This window comes from Marmota marmota, unplaced genomic scaffold (assembly GCF_001458135.2).
Source record: "Marmota marmota marmota unplaced genomic scaffold, marMar, whole genome shotgun sequence".
In the NCBI taxonomy this organism is placed as follows: Eukaryota; Metazoa; Chordata; class Mammalia; order Rodentia; family Sciuridae; genus Marmota; species Marmota marmota.
In genome coordinates, this window is record NW_026000168.1 from 12,076,125 (window position 1) to 12,097,865 (window position 21,741).

Sequence of the window (21,741 nt, forward strand, 5' to 3'; positions counted from 1 at the left end):
GTGATGTTAGAAGGATCACAGTGTCCAGAAGTGGTGACACACAGCTTTCTCCAGTTGTAAATTAACCTGAAGGATCAATATAAAAATGGCAAGTTTGGTTTAATTAGTGCTTCAAGTTATTTAGTGTAATAGAAGTAAAAATAGTCTATATACTGATTTGAGAAGAAGAAAAATATTCCCTAGAGAAAAAAATTGATTTCTGCAGAAGAGGAAACTTAGGTGTGAGAAAATTAATTGCAGACGAGAGTGTAAATTCATTCATTGGTACTCTGAATCTGTATAATATTGTAATGTATAGTGAAGTCTCTCCAGGGAAATAAATATGGTTTCTTCTCTAAATAAGATTCTAGAATTATATATATGCTCTAGAGCAAATCGGTGACATAACTGAATTTGTAAAGATACTTTCACAAATAATGTATTAGCAATTATTTTTTAAAAATCTTACACCAAAGGTTCAGGCTTTAAAAACAACAACAACAACAAAAATGGGGTGATATCAAAGGAAACAATTGACAAAGTAGAGACAGCCCATGGAATGGGAGTACATATTTGCAGTTCCTGTATCTAGGATGTTAATAAACACATATAAAGAACTCACAGAACTCAATAGCACCAAGTCAAATAACCCAATTAAATTGTAAGCAGAGGACCTTGTTATTGTTTAGATATGTGGTATCTTCCAAAAGCTCAAGTGTGAGACAATGCAAGGATATTCAGAGTTAAAATGAATATGAGAGGTATAAACTAATCAGTATGGTAATCCACTGATATGAATTACTGTGTAGTAACTGTAGGTAGGTAAGATGTTGCTGGAGGAGTCCAGTCATTGGTAGCATGGCTTGGAGATTTATATTCTGTCCCTGGTGAGAGCTCTCTCTGCTTCCTGGTTGCTGGGTCCTGAACAGCTTTCTTCTGATATACCCTTGAGCCATAAAGTTCTTCCTTACCTAGGGCCTAGTGCTATGGAGTCAGCCAACTGTGGATGGAACCTCTGAAATCATCAACCAAAATAAACTTCCTCCACTAAGTTGTTCTTGTCAGGTCTTTTGGTCACAGCAATTCAAAACTAACTAATACAGACATGAATAACTATTTCACCAAAGAAGACAAAGAAATGGCCAACCAGTATATAAAACTGTGTTCACCATCCCTCATCAGCAGAGAATACAAATCAAAACCACAATAAAATATCACCTATACCTGTTGAGTATTATCAAACAAACAAACAAAAATAAAGACAAAAGATATCAAGTGCTGAGGGCCCTAAATTGGTGGGGAAAAAAAATCTGAGGTACCTGTCTTTCTCAAAAGAGAGAATGAAAATTTGTAAGATTAAAAGTGTATAGTATGCCAAAAAGAATATAAAATGGTAAAGTATTTCAATCACAGAGAGAAAAATTCTTCATTGGTATCAAACAATGGAGGGAGAATAACACAATAAAAGGAAAAGATATTGTAACCTTGCTGCTTTCTAACTAACACGATGGTATCTTGTTTTTGTGGGTATTGTGGGGGGAGGGCATAGTGGGGGAGTTATGCTGGTGATTGAACCTCCGGCCTCACCAATGCTAGGCAGCACTCAGCTATTGAACTATACCCCCAGACCCTATCATTTATCTTAGAGAGGAATTATAGCTGCCAGGCAGATTGGCTAATGCTTATAATCCCACTGACTCAGGAGGTTGAGTCAGGAGGATCACAAGTTTGACAACAGCCTCAGCAACTTAGTGAGGCCCTAAGCAACTTAGTGAGATCCTGTCTCAAAATTTAAAAAATGAAATGGGTTAGGGTATAACTCAGTGGTAGATCACCTCTGAGCTCAATCCCCAGTAGCAATTATGATGATGGTACTAATGAGGAATTATAGCAAGTGCTTAGGAATAAAAACAATAATAATGAATTATAGCAAGTGCTTAGGAATAAAAACTTTAGGAGAATTTCAGATTTGCCACTCACACATAACCTTAGCACTGTTTTTTTTTTTTAATCTTTTTTTCAGTTGTAAATGGACATAATGCCTTTATTTTATTTATTTATTTTTATGTGGTACTGAGAATCCATCCCAGAGCCTCACACATGGGAAGCAAGCGCTGAGCCATAACCCTAGCCCCTTAGCACTGGTTTTTGATCTTTTTCTTCCATACATTCTAAAGTCAGAAAAATTGAAATTAGTTTGATGGTTTTTGTGAGGATCAGAATAAGATTATTCATTACAATACTTAGTATCATCCCTCATGAGAAAAAGCCAAGTGATGCTTTATATTATTTTAATTTTTATTCACGGGATAGCTTTACCTAGATTTTATGGAGAAGTGCCATTTTATATCCCAAGTAGAATAAGTATGCTCTACATTGATAGCAAGTGTAAAGGAAGGGTTTTTAGGAAGTGTGGTGGAAGACGATAACAGAGATTGGGCAAGTGTTCCCAGAGCATTAAAGAGAGGCAGAGCCAAGCTTAGTGGCACAGGCCTGAAATCCCAGCAGTTCAGGAGGCTGAGGCTGGAGGATCACAAGACCAAAAGCCAGCCTCAACTTAGCAAGGCCCTAAGCAACTTATCAAGACCCTACCTCAAAATATAAACAGGACTAGGGAGGTTGCTCAGTGATTAGGCACTGCTGGGTTCAAACCCTGGTACAAAAAAAAATAGAGAAAGTTAGAGACACATTTATACGTAAAAAGAGACTTTGAGCCAGACGATCTAGAAGTTTTTGGTTTTTGTTTTTCAATTCTGAAAGTCTCAATCTAAAAAAAATAGAGTTTTTAGCTAAGTTTCTTCATTGACAAAATAAAATTTTAAATGATAAACTTAATTCTTCTCTGGACTATGTAACTTTTCAAGGTAAGAGGATAAATTCTAATTGTTTTAAAATGCTCACTGTTGAGAAACAGGAAATGGGAAAGCAATCTCCCCACCATCTCATTCTCAAAATTCTACATTATATAATTAGTAAATAAAACTAAATGAATTACTATAACTTACATGAAAATCCCAAGAAAATAAAGTGTAAGTTATTAAAAGTAATAACAGTTTTAATAAGGATACAAGTCAAAAAGCATGCAAAAACTAATAGATTCTTACATGCCAGGAATAGATAGATAACAAACATGTAATATTATCTCATTGCAAAATGCAATGAAAATTATAATTACTTAAAGATGAATTTAACAAATAATGTGTAATATTCACATTTAAAGAATTACAAAATTTTACTAACAAAAGAATAAACAAGTGAATGAATGAAAACAGTTATTTTCCCTTGAGGGAAAACAAAATACTGTAAATGTATCAATTCTGCCTAAATTAATTTATGGCTATAATGTAATTCTCATCAACAATCTTAATAGACTTCTTTTGAACTTGAAAAAACTTATTCTAAAGTTTATTTGGAAAATTAAGCATATGTGATTTGTCATTTTTTTAAAGAAAAGTTGAAAAGAAGGGGAAGGGATAATATTGCAAATAATATATGCTTGAAAATACTCTATGCTTATGAGAACTAAAATAGTAAAATGCTGACCCAAGATTTAGAATAGAGAAAAGAGGAATAATAAAAGATACACCCCCTCCCAAAGACCCACCACTGTTTGAGAATTATCAGTAAAAAATGAATAATTACCTAATAGATGGTATTGGGACAAGTAGCTACCCATTCAAGTGCAAAAAGATACATATTGCTATTCTACCTTATGTGACAACCCAAAGTAATTTCCATGAAGAGAAAGATTTCAGTGAGGGTCAGAGATACTTCTGTCACTTGGAGGAACAGAGTCTTGAACATGTCCAAGGAAGGATGCGTACATGTGTACAAGGGACTTGATCAGGTTTGAGGATTTTGTTTTGACTTCTAATGATAGTGAAGCTTAAAAAGGGTGTTAAATAGTCAACCAGAATATTATGCAACCAGAAACAGAGGTGGGAGAAAAAGAGAGGAGGGAAGAAGAGACCAAGATTCAAATTCTCATAATGAATAACATATGTATGCGTAGCCAAATACACAAACAAGAACAATAAAAAAGATATAACAAATGTTAAAAGGCATGCAGGAATTAACATTAACCGATTTTCTTGGTTTTTATTCTCTGTATTTTTTTTTGTAAATAATATTTATTGTTAGTTTCCTAAGTAAAAGCATGTAGAGTAAGCTATGTATACTTCCAAAGCTATTGGAGACTCAATCATTAACAAAACCATTCTTGTGTGATGATAGGCCAATTTTTATGAAATGAGAAAAAAGAAAAAAAATCATGACATTTTATCTCTATGATAAATATAAAAAATGTTCAAGTTTTCTAATGGAAAAGGAGCCTCATGAAGGGACGTAATGTCTATTATCTATAGCTGGAAAATCATTACACTGAATTGTTTCTATTAAAAGATCAGTTCTTGACTTTGATAGGAGATTGGAATGAAGGGAGGGTTTTAATAGTAGAAAGAGAAAGTATCTCTAAGTATCAAGGAGAGAGCAGAAGTTAATCATTATAGTTGACTAATAATCACTTGGCCAGTTGTATATACCAGTTGTAACCCACACCTCCAAATAATGATGGTGGAGACTTAAACATTAGCTTGGAAACAAGTGTCTAAATAAGAAGCATCATGGCTAAATATTTTCCTAGGTTACATAAACCCTTCCAGTCCTTCATCTCTCTTACTGGAAGAGATATCTTTGTAAATTTATATTGTTATCTCAGAAATGAAATTCATTTATTCTTTCATTCCTTACTCTAGCATCAATATATGTGTAATATAGAAACAAGTATCATCAAATGGAGAACCTGTGCATGATCTAAAGGGAAACATAGGTCTTAAGCCAGTAGATATTGGTTATTTACACTGGAAGGGACAACCATAGAGAGCAATCATTTTCTAAGTCTAAGTGGTGATGAGGAAGGAAATCTGCTTCACTGGGATTTTCATTATGAAAATTTGGGGCACAGTTTAGAAAATTCATTTGCATTGAGGCCTTTCCAATTATGATATTTTGCAGCAGCTACATTAATACAAATTCAAATAGAATGCTGAGTATATCTTTATTAGCACTGTTTCCAAGGTGGAAGGGTTTTTGGCAGGAATGGCATCTGTGCAAAAGCACGAAGCTTTTGCGTTCCCATAAATTGAAATTGATGGAAAAGGATTTTTACTTCTTGTGAGGAGAAGCCTCTTTTCCTCCCTGCCCCCGCTTTTCTCCCAAAGTCTTTATTCATTAGATTTCCTTGACTCAGACTTAAACCTCTGAACTATAACCAACACTTAAGTAACTCATTCTATAAAAATATTTGCATGCATTTCTACCAAGGAATTTAAATAAAATGTCTAAACAGAGTCTAAGAATGACTAACAAAATAACTTTTAATGACTATTTAGTCTGTGCTGTGGGCAGAAATCAGCCTGGACTTCCATAATATACTGGCTTTCCTCATGTTCTGGTTATTATTAAAACATCTTAGTAACAGTTTAGCAAAATTAAGAGTTTAGACATTTGCAGTGTTTGAGTAGGGATCTCTACAACTTTATGACCTAAGACAGGCTCATATTCTTCTTCTTTTTTTCATATTCTTCTCTTAATTCTCTGCTTTTGTCAAAACAAGTTGATAATAGAGTAGCATTATATAGTATATTGTAAAAATAGAATAATATGATATAACATAGTGTAGTAATTGAATAGTATGATATAGTATAGTGTTGATATAGCACAGTGATGGAATAGTATGAAATAGTTTAGCATTGATATAGAATAGCATAGCAATGGGATAGTATGTTGTAATACACTTTAGTAATAGAATAGCATGTGATACAGTAATGTAGAAATAGAATAATATGATATAGTGTAATATAGTAATAAAGTAGTCTGCTATAGTTTAGTAGAATAATAGAACAGCATGGTATAGTATAGTCTTGATTTAGTATACTGTACTGATAGAATAGTTGCTCAGGTAAAGATCCATCCAATGATATTGAGGCCTCCTCATTCTGCATTGGCTTTGAGTCAGGGGCAGTGAGCCATCCCCCAACTGGCTGTAGAGTAGAACTGCAACACAGTTCTGATACAAGGAAAATAGTGGTGGGTGCTATGATGTCAAGGCAGCATGACTTGACTTTGAAGCTGAACAGTGAAGAAATGATGTTTAAAGAAGTGATAACCAGCCTTAAACATTGTCATATGGATACATTCAGCCAAAAGACAAAAAGAGAAAAAGGCAAAAAGGTTAATATTGAACAGCATGCAGGGCTCAAAGGGGCATTTTGACTTTAGCTTTGGCATGTTGGGGCCAAACTAGATTGACTGTTGAACACAATCTGAACACAGATTATAACTGTATTTTAGATATCTGAGAAATCATTATGATAAATCAGGGTTAAGTCCTGAAAGAGTTTTCAAGCAGAATATTGTTAGAGTTGATTGTTCTTACATACAAATTATACTAATCATACTTTAGTACTTGCTGGAGCTAAGAGAAAAAATGGTGTGTGTGTGTGTGTGTGTGTGTGTGTGTTTAGTGTATTGTAGAAGTAACTAGCATAGGGTTCCTGGCATTAGTTTCCAAACAAGATTCCTCATCCAGGCCTATTTTTGGGATTGCCTTAGGTTGTTTGAGAGTGTAGGCAAGTCTTTTTAAATGCAGTTTCTTTATTTATATAATTTGATTTGGCTAAAATCAAGGTATCAAGACTACTCACGTAATCATATCACTTATGCTCCTAAAAAAAGAGATACTACCTGGGCTAAGGGAAGGCATTTGATTGTTATCCAGTGACCTTCTGTTACAGGGCATGGGCCCACACAAAGCTGAGGTAGTCACAGAGACCCCCCCCCCTTTAAACCTTGTTTGCAATCAGGCCAAAAGTATTTCAGACTTGTTTTTTGGAGTAACAGGCATGAGTTTATTAGAAAGAATAGGAAAGGGGAAAAGAGGGAGAAGAGTGGGACCTCCCAGAGAGAAGAGGGACGGTGTGTCTCTCCTCCCCTCCAGTTTAATTGGGGATCCCAGAGAAGTTTCCAGAGAGTCTCCTCCAGGTCCACCTCTTATCTTTTGAATGACAGCACAGTGGTATCAGACTATCAAGTCCCCACTGCCATGACCACTCTAGATCATTTTGGTCCAAAATGACTGGTTCTAACTGGGGCCTGTTCTTACAGATTTTATGGTTACTGGTGATTATCCTTATCATCCTAAGTTCCAGGATCTGGTGTATATAAGGGTCACAAAAGTCTCCCACTTCAGGGTAACTTCTGTTTTTCTTTTGGCATTTTGGGCTTACATTTCTCCTGCAGGTAACAGGTAGTTTGCTGAGAAATGTGGACGTAAGCCAGGAAGGGCTGCAGGGCTAAGGCTTCTTCTGAGCAAGAAATGCCTTTGCATGGGGCTGAGCTGCTTTGTGCCATTCTTGTGAAGACTCAATTAGACAATTCATGTAGCTTACTCGGATATTTCCTTGCAGGTCTCCAGGACTTAATCAGTGAAAAAATGGCTAATTATATTCCTAAATATTCAAAAGCTGTATCAACTAAACCAAGCTCTGAATACAGTCCAGTTAGGGTGTTATGCTTTTATTTCTATTGTTGTTAAGAAGGAAAGCATGAAGGGGAATATACAATATTGAGTAGAATGGGCATAAATGCTTTTCTCCTAACCAACCACAACCCTGACCTTGAAATTTTCATGCTATCATCAACCTTTCCTTCTAAGAGGGAAAATGAAAGGGCAAGACTTCAACAACACTTCTGTACTGCAAAGAAGTAGTCATAGTTAGGTGGTCTAAGATAACATGAGGGTAATATGGCCAAACACATACCCCCTTTACTGTTCCTGCTCTGTACTTTGCGTAACCTGTCATAAATATTAATGAGTTGCTCCTATCCTGACCATATGCTCTCTTGTGGTGCTTTCTTTTTTTCAGATCCCTCAGATTAGTTATGCATCCACAGCTCCGGAGCTCAGTGACGACCGGCGGTATGACTTCTTCTCCCGTGTGGTCCCACCTGATTCCTTTCAAGCCCAGGCCATGGTAGACATCGTAAAGGCCCTTGGCTGGAACTATGTGTCTACTCTCGCATCTGAAGGAAGTTATGGAGAAAAAGGTGTTGAATCCTTCACACAGATTTCAAAAGAGGCAGGTAGGAAGCAATTGCGGTCACCAAGTTACCCTTTTCAAATGGCTTGTAGGGTTCCTTTTAGACGTCATTGAGTGAACACTACAGAGAGTCACCCCATCTCACACTCACATTCCCGAAATCCTGCAAACCACAACTGTAACATCTTTGTTTATAACATGCTGCTATTTTCAGAGAGATTTTCAAAGGTGTGAAACTAAGGTCCCCTAAGTACCAGTAGAAATGAACAGAAGAAAATAGGTACTATAATTGATATCTTACTTCTGTCAGATGATAGATTCCAGTCTATGTAGAAACCTGAGAATATGCTGGATGTGCCTCTGCATGGATACATTTCCAAAATGGGCAGAATGGTTTAGAATTAGGTGAACCCTATCACAGTTCCATTTTGATTTGAAGACTAACAGTAATGCTGCTGAATGACTAAGACAAAACAAAATAAATTATCCAGGTTGTACAATGTATTTAACCTTTTGGACTTTAGATTATTCTAATAAAGACAGTTTTATGTAGTGAAACTTAGGATTCTTTAATGTTTGTCTATTCAACTCAAATTGGAAGTAATAAGTTCAAATATTGGCTACTGGCATGTTCTAGAAAATGAGACAAAATTCTCACTTTAGGAATTTTGACAATAAATATTCAGGTTTCCACATACTGAAATATTGGATATAGTAAATGTGTGTATATGTGTGTGTGTGTGTGTGTTGTATATGTGGGTGTGTGTGCATGGTTGGAAATTTCTATATAGTTCTTATGCTCAAATAAGCTTAAATTCAGTTTTGTTTGTAAAAAAATTATTCACTTGAAATGATTGTTGACTACTGTGGTTAATGGACTATCAATGTGAACAAATTAACAGGGCAATAGAAACAGAGTCCAAGGTGGGTGTGGTGGTACACACCTATAATCCCAGTGACTCAGGAGGCTGAAGCAGGGGGATTGCAAGTTTGAGGTTAGCTTGGACTTACTAAGACCATATCCAAATTTCAAATAATAATAATAATTGTGATTATTATTATTATCATTATTCAAAGGGCTAGTAATAGAGCTTATTGGAAGAGCACCCCTGAGGTCAATCCCCAATATTGCAAAATTAATTAATTAATCATGAAGAAAGAAAGAGTTGTATTTGATGAGGAAAGACATCACAAGTTTTGAAGACAGAGCTTTGAGTATTTGATTCCCAGATAACATGTATATTAAGATATGTCTTTTTTTAAAATACGGCTGATGTATCTGCATGTGGCTGCTGGAAGAAGGGGGCTAAGGTTTGGTTGTAAATCTTATTTTTAATTCAGTGCATCATTATTAGCTCTTATTTCAAAATTCATCAGAGATTTGTATCATCCTGAACATCATTTCTAGGTTTGACCACACATATTTACCCACCATCCTTTGTCCTGTTGGCTTGGTATAGCATCTTCCTCCACAGCTCTTATCTTGTGTTAATATAATTTCTTCTTGTTTTTGCCCTTACTTTGTCCCTCAGGCTCTAACAGGAGACCCTGTCTGTCTCATTCATTACTATGGCCTTAACTGCTATGTTCCTGATGGAGAAATATTGAGTGTAATTTAGCTAAAAACTTTCTGATTAGTATAGAAATCTTAACCCTGGCCTTGTGCCATGCTATGATTTATAGGATTCATTAACAACTGACTTCATGAGTCCCCAAAGATATACCTATTCATTTAGGATGACTGTTTTTATTTCTTTATTTCTTTGAATCCTGCTTTGATCACAATATGACTAGAGGCTGACATAGAGAAATACCTAAAATATCAGAATAGAAGCAAATAGATAAGATCAAGAGAGAATATGGGTAAATATAGTAAGATAGAGCTCATAGATGAATTTCAGATACTCAAATTTAATACTGAACTTTGTACTCGATAAAGCAAAGAAAGAATTGTAACTATTCTATTACAAACTTTATAGGTTTATAAGGTCAAAATCATGCTGATTATTCAGTAAAGGATGGTTTTTTCTTCTTTTAGGACCAAGTCATATCTTTGTTCTGAGTCTTTATAAAAGAGTGTATTCTAAAGACAGATCATTGATGGGGTTCATACAGTTATGTTTTCCTAGTGTCACTCTGTGGAAATTTAAGATATAATATCAGGGATTTCTAATTAATGACTGCAAAAATGAGCAGCTCTTGTAATGTGGTCTGAACTCCCTCAGAATGTGTTTTTTATCCAATCATTCATTGAAATAAAAATAAAAATTGTATCTTAGGACATCATTTTGAATGAAATCCTTCAATCTGAGAATATTTTCTCTTGGGTATGAGGATCAGTTAAAAGCCATGTGCTGCTGTAGAAGTTTGAGAGAACACTGAAGGTTCAGCTTCAGGGGATGTCCTGAACATTAGTTCCTCATAGTATGATGGTACTTGGAGATGTTCATAATAAAATTAATTGGAATTATATCATATGAGCAATTAATCTGAATGAATTAACTTATATACTTATATAATAAGAAATGACAGGGTGGGAAAGAAGGAGGGAAGGGGAAATTGTAATTTGTATCATACTCCATGTGAGTATGGCCTCAAAAAAGTGGGAGGTTCATTTGGTTTCATTTCTGTGGACCTCTTTCAATGTGAGGATCTTGTGACTCCAAAGGTTATTCTAGTATTTAAAGATATGTATTTATATCCCATGACTTCTAAAAAATATATAATTATTTCCTCTGATATCTAGTGAAAGAAAGAGGAATATATTATATTTCTGAAAGAGAAAAGGAAAACTTGCTCTATTGGAATTTCCTATAAGTATTCTTACAGGTAAGGGATATGTTAATACTGATAACTAAACTCAGGCATCCTCTTACCTATTAACTACATCTCTGGTCTTTCTAGGATCTAGCTAAATTGCTAGAAGTCTTTCTAAGTTGCTGAGGCTGGCCTTGAACTTGCGATCCTATTGCCTCAGCCTCCTGAGTCATTGGGATTACAGGTTTGTGCTACTACACCCAACTGGTTGATGGAATATTTGAGATAATATTAAATATACACTTCTTTCCTTATCTGCTGACTCTTGAAGTTGACCCTCAAGGACACAAATTCACTGTGTGTGTGTGTGTGTGTGTGTGTGTAAGTAAAGTGCAGAAATGAGCAAGCTCACTGGTTCTGGTGCCAGAAAGACCTGTATTTGAATATTAAACTCCAATATTTTTTATTATAAACACTTTGATACAGGGTTTAATTTTGCAAGCCTTGGCTTCTTCATAGAGAAAATGAGATTCATGGTGCCTGCTTCCTCAGGCTGGTAAATTACAGAAGACATAGGGAAAGCATTTAAATATCCAACAATATCTGACCATTAGTGGATCACACTGGATAAGGACAGTTACTCTTTGAATTTGAATAGTTGGAAAATAACCTGAGTGATAGATGATATCTGCCTTTAGTTGTAATTACAAGGTTCTTTATTTCATAAGCTAATTACTATTCTTATTAATTTGCTTTCACCAAATAAGAAGTATAAGAAGAGGAGGTGAGCTATTCATGATCTCCCATGAGTGTGTGGAGTGTGTGTGTGTGTGTGTGTGTGTGCGCGCACACACACACGTATAAGCGAGACAGTAAGCAAGCACAGGCTCAATCCTGTTGTTTCTGTATGCTGGGAGCAGGCTGAAGGAGTTCAATTCCATTCTCTCTAAACAGAGTGACTTGGAGGATTGTAATTCTCATTTATAAATGTCTTTTCCCTTTTAGAATGCTCTAGCTTCAAAATTTCCTTCTGACTTAAGTCTTCAGGTAGCAGGTACTTAGAACTCAGAGTGGAGCTATCTCTGCCCTGCACCTGGTAGCAGAGCATGATGAGCTCTGTCATGTCATTCTGGGTTAAAGCAAATCAAGATAATCACATCAGAGAAAAGAATCTGTGCTTTAACAGGAGTCATATAATTTGTTTGGAACACAGATGCCCATTCACAATTTTTCTAAGCCATCCAAGAGAGCCTCAATAATTGTTCTCTTGTGGATGGTCCTGGAAGATTTAAATAAACACAGAAACTGCTTCATGTTGAACTTTCAAAGAGGACTGTAACACGATTTTCTCAGATGATGAGATTTTGTAATAAAACAGTTGTATTTGCATAAATTGCCCTGTAATGGATACACATGCAATGTCAACAAAAGCAATTTATTGCTTAATATTGCAGGGAATGAGAGAAAATTCACTCCCTGTATGCTGTCAAATTCAGGTCCACATAATAATGTAACTGGACTCCTGTGGACATAGAGACTCCTTTTTCTAAATGAAGGTCAAAGTAAATGTTGATGATAACATGAGGAAGTAATAAGGTCTAGATCCTTTGAACCAAATTCAATTCAAGGATTTTAAGATTACCGAATACATATATGACTCTCACAGTCTATGAGACAATTTCCAGGAGTATTCCGGGGCTGCTGCTAGAAAGTGTGTCACAAATAGTAATGATTTGCCACTGACTTGCCAATTTTTCAAAACCTAAAAGAACACTCAAACTCTCCTTTTGATATTCCATTGCAATCACTTCATATAATTATTTCAGTTGGTCTTATAAAGTAATTATTGGTTTTCAGATAAACTCTGAAGCATCTTTTGAATTAATAATTTATCTTGACCTAGAATATTTTTTCCTTGGAGTTGAAGCCTCCATGTATTATTTATTATTTAATAGTATTAACTATTATTTATTCTTCAGTTTTTCTGATCTTAGGATCTAGTTGGATTTGCTTCATGTGAGGTTTTTTGTTTTTTGGTATTGGGAATTAAAGCCAGGGGTGCTTAACCATTGAGCTACATCCTCGGCTCTTTTTATTTTTTGTTTTGACGCAGGTTCTTGCCAAGTTGCTTAGGGCATCATAATTTGCTGAGGCTAGCTTTGAACTTGTAATCTTCCTGCCTCAGTCTCCTAAACCACTGGGATTACAGGTGTGCACCACCATGTACAGTTCTTATGGGACTTTATAACATTGTATGTCTCTTTTCTTCATATATAAAATGTTCTGTGTCATTGTATGCATTGTTAATTGTCAGTCTTATTAGGGCAAGGAGAAGTCTTGTATCCTTCTTATCTAGCATCATTCCTGGTATATAGAAAACAAACATTATTTCTTAAGAGAAAGAGAAAAGAAAGGAAGAATCATATTTTTTCTCCTTTGCCTTTAAAAATAGGTAAAGGAAGCACTTTTAATATGTAATTTTGTATCTGTTCACTTTGATTTATTACAGGTACCCTCGATCTAGCACCCCTTGAGTATGTTCCCGTCTATACCATCATTCCCTCTTGCCATTCCCTTATAAAATTCATAGTGATATGGTGCAAAGCTTTAATTCCCAATACCACCATCTATGTTGACTTTGACTTTGAGGATTTTTCTTTTCTTTTCCTTTTTGTTTTTTTGTTGTTGTTCTTTTCTATGGTGAATATAGAAAAGTTAACAGATTTTATTATCTAGATGGATTACATCCCTTATGTGGTATTGAGTGGTCTCAGCTTAGATATAGACATTAGACATTCAAGGACTTATTTTAAACATTCATCACAAAAACTCTTACAATATAATTTATCTTTAAGAATGTTTGGAACTGAGCTGTCAGTTCCTCAGGAAGAGACTACATTTGATTTGGGTTTGGGTCCTCAACAGTCGGCACATTTTTAGATTTTAACCCATGCTCAGTTTGCTAGCACCTCTTGAGTATGTTCCCTTCTGCCCATCATTATTACAATTGCCTTAGTTTGGGGACTCATTTTATTCATCTGAATTTATAGGTGCAACGATCTTTCCTTTCAAAATAACTGTTCCAACATAGCATCCAATCAGCTATGTAGATCATCTTTCTGAAACACAGTCATTTTAGTATATTCAGTATCATTCCCTGGCTTCCCATTCCACAGAGGATTAAGTAAAGCTGTTTAGCATGGATCATAAGGAACTTTATGACCTGGTATCTGCTTTAATCTCCAGTCTCATTCCTACACTTAAACTTCTGTAATCCCCACCTTGAGCCCCATTCTTATACTCTAAAATCAATCACATTCACCCTTCTTGTAGGTACCAGAATATCCTGAACCTTTGCAAATGCTCTGCTTTCTGCCTTGACTTCCAGCTAACTCCAATTTATTTTTTCAAAACATAATGCCTAGAGAGAACTATCTCTTACCCAGTCTTCCTTCATGGTCACATTTTGGATTGTGATGTATACATTTGTCTCTGAAACAACACAACATGTTTAAATCCACGAATATATTCTTAAGGAATAACCATGTTGCAGAAGTTCTGATCAATGAATAAGCCTGTGTATCATGGTAGAGCCACAAAGGCCAGAGAGTCCTGTCCTTATCATATCTTTACTAGCCATGATAACTGCCACGAATGAATCAAGCTCTAGGAAAACAAAGAAGGGAGGGCAATGGAAAACCCAATTTGTCCCAACAGGAGCAGTAATATCAATTTTCTTAGCATCAGTTGGCTATAGTAGTACAGTCTCTAATTTCCCATTTTTAGGAGAAACCAAAACAGTACCAAGCCAGCTTTGTTTCTATTTGTTTTTGGCTTGGATTCCAACAGCCTACTTCATATCGACTGATATTCTGATTTTGGATTCCTGGCCTCTGTAGTGATTCTGTGCATTATCTAACATAAGTAAATTACTTTTCTGCTCAGTTTGGACAGACTTGAAGTTTTGGTTTGCCTGCAACCTTCATTAAAACAATTAGGGATGTCTTCTAGGAGTTCCATGATAACCTATGTATAACTCTGAAAGAGAATTCATTGAATTTCATCATGATGATCTGCCTTGCTATCTGCTCCAATCAGAAAGGCAGATAGTGAATTGTATTTGACCTTCAACACTCATACCCAGTACTGTGAACAATACAGGCTGGGTTCAATAAACACAAATGAAATTTCAAAATAGTATGTTCATGATATGAGTGGTGATGAGCCTGAAGCTATAATTGGTTCAGTGAAACTGTTGAAAGGTTTTACAATTCTTATTTTCTAAAGTAATTGTTAATCTGCTATAATAAACTGACTTCATAGGAGGAAAACACTAGAACAGGGCATCTAGTGTTATAACTTTGCTCATGTACTTTAAATCTAAATACCTTCTTTTAGGCAAGTTATTCTTTTGGAATTGTTACATTAAGTAATAATTACAGTATTGACAATCACAAGACAAAAAGAAAAACAACCCTTGACATTCAAAGAGTTGAAATACAGAAGTAGAGCAATGAACACAGCCTGAGGCATGCTGCAAGGGAGAACTCTGGAAGAAGGTAGACTCTTAACAAGCCCCAAAGGTAGTGGAGTTGGCCAAAAAAAAAGCTGCCCTAAAGAGGGTTATGGATGACATTCTAGGAAGAGAGAAGCATGTTAAAAACCCCAAATCATGTATTTGCATTCTTAAAAGTTATAAGAGAAATACCATTGCTTTGAAAAATGTTATGGCTCTTGAATTACAATGATGTAAAATTTTTTTCCAAGCAACATGGTAACTATTCCTGAAAATGATTTGGATTTTAAACCAGGAGCTTGAGGTTCTGGCCTTGATTTCTTAGGTAACTAATTGGGAACCAGCATATTTATTCTCTGGATTGCAAAATTCTCACATGTATATTGAGAACACTGTCTGTCTTGTTCCAGGCATTTCATTCTATTTGCAGAGAATGGGTTCCTCCAAGGTAATAAGACTGAGGTTGGTGGCAGGGATCTGGAAATAAATGTTGGCAGACTGTTTCTGCTGCATAAGGAAGTAAACAGTCGAAGAGCATATTTTACCTATTCCTTCTTTTCTCTTTTACATATCTTTCCTGCATCTTGTAAATATGGCAAACTTGATAAGATCTTAAGGTGAAATGAGTCTCTATTTGCCTTCTTGACTTTGACTATCATCTGATGCATGTGCTAAGGAGAGGATTCCTATGAGACTCAGGCATGGTGGTGAAAAATGCAATTTAAAGGAATATAGATTCAAGTATAAGAAATCCTATTGAACAATACAAATTCTTCCTCAGCTGAGTAGAGAGGGAAAAGCACTTTTGCCCTGTGGTGGCTTACTTTGTGAAATAACTAGGCTTTTCTAATAATAGCTTCATAACCAATAAACTATAGAAGCAAAAACTTTCTTTCCTCTGTTTAATGAGGCTGCATCCAGTTTTCAAGGTGAAACTTTCTTTTCCAAGTTTTCACATAAACACACAAAAAAAAAGGTTCATGGGAAGAGTCCCAATTCTGAATTCCATAGTTCTTGTTTTTTGTCTTTTTTGTTTGTTTGTTTTTGTTTTTGTTTTTTGCGGTGGGTAGGGGGTGATACTGCCAGTTATCTGTGATGATTTCTGCTTCCTCACAGGTTGAAGTATAAATCAGAGAAGCACATCGAGACAAGCATATAAAAAGGGGTAATACAGACTTCTCCCATGAGGGAGAAGGGAGCTGTACCTAATATCCTTGTATTCCAATAAGTGAGAGCATTTTACCTCCTTTATACATCTTAGATTTCCTTTGTTCTCCTGCTCTCTTCCACCCTTATTTCTCTCCTGTAGTCCTACTTACATGTTTGGCCCAGGAGATGCTCCAGTGGGATGGCCAAAAGGTGAGAAGCATTCTGACTGGAGTGAGATGAAATCTTAGAGTAGTTTTGATTTGCATTTCTCTAATTGCTAGAGATATTGAACCTCTTTTCATATATTTGTTGATCAATAGTATATCTTCTTCTGACAGGTGTCTGTTCATCTCCTTCATCCATTTATTGATTGGGTTGTTTGTTTGTTTGCTTTTGGTGTTAAGTTTTTTGAGTTCTTTATATCCTGGACATTATTGCTCTATCTGATTTCATCTCACTCCAGTCAGAATGGCAGTTGTCAAGAATACACACAATAACAAATGTTGGCAAGGATGTGGGGGAAAAGGTACACTCATACATTGCTGGTGGGACTGTACATTGGTGCAACCAATATGGAAAGCAGTATAGAGATTCCTTAGAAAACTTGGAAACCATTTGACCCAGCTATCCTACTCCTTGGTCTATACCCCAAAGACTTAAAAACCTTATACTACAGTGGCACAGCCACATCAATGTTCATAGTTAGCACAGTTCACAATAGCCAAATTGTGGAATCAACCTAGAGGAGGTGGGGGGCATGGGAGGAACAGAGGAACTTTGAATAGGGTAAATTAATTAATTAATTAATTGTTTTTTAAAAAGTAAGAAGCCAGTGGCTGGAGGGGTGAAGATGGAGTGATCTGGGCAGGAAGCTGGCCCAGAGTGCATTAATTAACAACTTTTACAATTCCCTGTAGAGACAATTCCTGAGTCAGGTTACCTTACCAACCTGTTGGAGCAAGGGCAGATTATCTAGATAAAGGTGGAGGAAGAACTCTAAAGGTATGAATATTTTAATTCCTCAGGGGCAATCTCCAGACATAAATCAGCCTCTATTTCTTTCATCTGACCAGATTATCTATCTATACTGACTGCCTGTCTTTAATTTTGACTTCAGGGTACCAGGGATTGAACTCAGAGGCACTTGGCCATTGAGCCACTCCCCAACCCTATTTGTTTTTTTGTTTACTTATTTATTGATTATTTGTTCTAATTTATTATACATGACAGTAGAATGCATTTCAATTCATAGTACACAAATGGAGCAAAATTTTTCATTTCTCTGGTTGTACACAAAGTAGAGTCATACCCTTCATGTCTTCATACATGTACTTAGGCTAATGATGTCCATCTCATTCCACCATCTTCCCTACCCACATGCCCCCTCCCCTCTTCTCCCTCCCCTTTGCCCAAAGTTCCTCCATTTCTCCCATGTTCCCCAACCCCATTATGGATCAGCATCCACTTATCAGAGAAAACATTTGGCCTTTGGTTTTGGGGGATTGGCTTACTTTGATTAGCATGATATTCTCCAATTCCATCCATTTACCTGCAAATGCCTTAATTTTATTTTCTTTTAATGCTGAGTAATATTCCATTGTGTATATATACACCACAGCTTTTTTATCCATTCATCTATTGAAAGGCATCTAGATTGGTTCCACAATTTGGCTATTGTGAATTGTGCTACTATGAGCATTGATGTGGCTGTGTCACTGTAGTATGCTATTCTCAAGTTCTTTGGGTGAACATCAAGGAGTGGGATAGCTGGGTCAAATGGTGGTTCCATTCCAAGTTTTCTAAGGAATCTGCATACTTCTTTCCAGATTGGCTGCACCAATTTGCAGTCCTACCAGCAATGTGTGAGTGTGCCTTTTTCCCACATTCTCAACAACAATTATTGTTGCTTGTATTCTTAATAGCTGCCATTCTGACTGGAGTGAAATGAAATCTTGGAGTAGTTTTCATTTGCATTACTCTAATTGCTAAAGATGTTAAACATTTATTCATATATTTGTTGATGGATTGATTGATACCTTCTTCTGAGAAGTGTCTGTTCAGTTTGGTTCCTTTCCCATTCATTGATTGGGTTATTTGTGATTTTGGTCTTAAATTTTTTTGAGTTCTTTATATACCCTAGAGATGAGTGCTCTACTGACGTGTGTATGACAAAAATTTGCTCCCAAAATGTAGGTTCTGTCTTCACCTCATTCTTTGTTTCTTTTGCTGAGAAACTTTTCAGTTTGAATCCATCCCATTTATTGATTCTTGATTTTATTTCTTGCTGTTTAGGAGTCTTGTTAAGGAAGTAGGGGCCTAATCCAACATGATGAAGGTTTAGGCCTACTTTTTCTTCTATTAGGCACAGGATCTCTGGTCTAATTCCTATGTCCTTGATCCACTTTGAGTTGAGTTTTATGCATGGTGAGAGATAGGGGCTTAGTTGCATTTTGCTGCCTATGGATTTCCAGTTTTCGCAGTACCATTTGTTGAAGAAGCTATCTTTTCTCCAATGTGTGTTTTTTGTGCCTTTGTCTACTGTGAGATAACTGTATTTATGTGGGTTTTTCTCTGTGTCCTCTATTCTGTACCATTGATTTACATGTCTATTTTGGTGCTAATACCATGTCATTTTGTTACTATGGCTCTGTGGTATGGTTTAAGGTATGGTATTGTGATGCCTCCTGCTTCACTCTTCCTGCTAAGGATTGCTTTGGCTATTCTGGGTCTCTTATTTTTCTAAATGAATTTCATGGTTGCTTTTTCTATTTCTATGAGGAATGTCATTGGGATTTTGATTAGAATTGCATTAAATATGTATAGTGCATTTGGTAGTATGGTCATTTTGACAATATTGATTCTGCCTATCCAAGAACAGGGGAGACCTTTTCATCTCCTAAGATCTTCTTTAATTTCTTTCTTTATCGTTCTGTAGTTTCATTTTAGAGGTCTTTCACCTCTTTTATTGATTCCCAAGTATTTTTTTTTTTTGAGGCTATTGTGAATGGAGTAGTTTTCCTAATTTCTCTTCCAGAGGATTCGTCACTGATATACAGAAATGCATATGATTTGTGGGTGTTGATTTAATATCCTGCTTTTTTGCTGAATTTATTTGTATAGAATCATGTCAGCAAATAGTGATAGTTTGAGTTCTTCTAATTTATTTTGTCTGTCTAATTACTCTGGCTAGAGTTTCAAGGATTATGTTAAATAGACATCCCATCCCTTTTTTTGTATTTTATTTAGAAACAGGGTCTCACTGAGTTGCTTAGCACCTCACTTTTGGTAAGGCTGGCTTTGAACTTGTGATCCCTGCCTCAGCCTCCAGAGCCACTGGGATTTTGTGCTACCGTCCCCAGCTGAATTCCATAGTTTTTGATAGTAGCAAAAAGACAAATTTTAATAGGAAAAAAATGTATCACCTGTAATCCCAGCAGCTGGGGAGGCTGAGGCAGGAGGATCACAAGTTCAAAGTCAGCCTGAGCAATTTAGCAAGGCCCTAAGCAGCTTAGAGAAGTCCTTAGCAATTTAGCAAGACCTTGTCTCTAAATAAAACATAAAAAGGGGTGAGGATGTAGCTCAGTGATTAAGTACCCCTGGGTTCAATACCAAGTAGTTAAGTGAAGTCCAGAGCAACCAATGTGCACCAGTTGTGCTCATGTTTCAGTGTCTCATCTAAGAACGGGAATTAGTTGCAATGGCATTTGCCAGTATTTGGTTTGTGGGAAAGTAGGAGCCCTTGATTTTTCATCCCCGCAAGGCTACACACAATAAGGAAGAGAAGATATTTTGTAATGTAACTTCGCTGCTCCATTGAAGTTGGGTAGTCATGCTGCAATAAACACCACTTTTTTTTTTTTTGGTTGTGTGTGCTAGAAGCTTCCCATTTTTCCACCCCACTGGAACAAGTAAAATAGAGATTTGAATTGTGGCTGCACAGAAGAATGCAAAATTTCTTAAAACAGGCAAGAAAGTAGGCACTGGAATTTGTCAAATGGATATTTTCAAAGAAGAGATAGATATTCCATTAATATATTAAATTAATAATTGGTTTCTTGCAAAATGTCAATTTATGAATGCCAACACTTCCTAAATTATTTTGTATTTTGAACAACTTGATACCTGTAAATGTAGCTTCTTAGAGATTTACACAAAGGAATCTGTTTTCCTTGAATTTGCCAAATGAATTCCTGCTGTTAAATCTTTCAAGAGATTATAGAAAATTCTACAAAGCCCCACATCAATTGCATTAGTACTTTTAGGCAAATAGGCAGCAGAGGATCTAGATTGCTGGGAGTAATAGTAGCCATCCTAATCACAGATCACATCCAATGACCTTGAGAGACCTTGATCTTAAGTAGCTCCAGCTTTTTTCTATTTCCAAGTATGCATATTTCTTGTTACTTTTTTTGGCTGGATGACTTGAACAGCAAGTAGTAACAGCCAATAATCCTTGGACTCTGTTGTTCCTCTGCAGCAATATTTCAGAGGTGACACGAGTTGTCAAGCAAGCTTCTGCTAAGTAGGTGTTACTTAGCACTATGCTCTCCAGGCAATAGTACTATGATACACCTTTTTTTTTTTTTAGATGGATACAATACCTTTATTTTATTTATTTTTATGAGGTGCTGAGGATCAAACCCAGTACTTCACATGTGCTAGGCAAGTACTCTACCACTGAGCCATAACCTCAGCCCTAGGATACACCTTTGAGAAACAGTAGAGCTTACAGTATAAGCATTAACATACAAAGGAAAATATTAAAGTAGAGTCAACATCATTGTAATAACATTTGTTTTAGTCAGCTTTTTCGCTTGTACAACTTAAAGATCTGATCAGAATTATTGTAGAAAAAGAAAGGTTTGTTTAGGGGCTCATGGTTTCAGAGGCCTCAATTCATGGAACAGACTCTATTCTTCAGGGCTCATGGCAGAAGAGTGTGGCAGAGGGAAGCAGCTCACATGTTGATCAGAAAACAGAGAGACTCCACTGGCCAAATACGAATATACACCCCAAAGCCATGCCCCAATTCCCAACTTCTGCAGCCACACCCTACAACTTCAGTTACCACTCAGTTAATCCCTATCAGGGAATTAATTCACTGATTGATTTAAGACTCTCACAACCCAATAATTTCTCCTCTGAACCTTCTTGTCTAACACGTGAGCTTTTGGGTGATACCAAACCATAACAAAATTATTGTTTAACAGTAGAATTATATATATATATATATATATATAT

General features: G+C 36.1%; 1 protein-coding gene across 3 annotated transcripts in view; it reads left to right on the forward strand.

Annotated features, from left to right (window-relative positions):
- Grm7 (glutamate metabotropic receptor 7) overlaps nucleotides 1–21,741 on the forward strand; it is an 839,293-nt gene that overhangs the window by 280,882 nt on the left and 536,670 nt on the right. For all 3 annotated transcript variants that reach the window (XM_015494953.2, XM_015494954.2, XM_048787053.1), the window contains exon 2: nucleotides 7,905–8,121. In XM_015494953.2, the coding sequence (XP_015350439.1) occupies nucleotides 7,905–8,121 (217 nt within the window). The remainder of the gene's footprint in view (nucleotides 1–7,904; nucleotides 8,122–21,741) is intronic.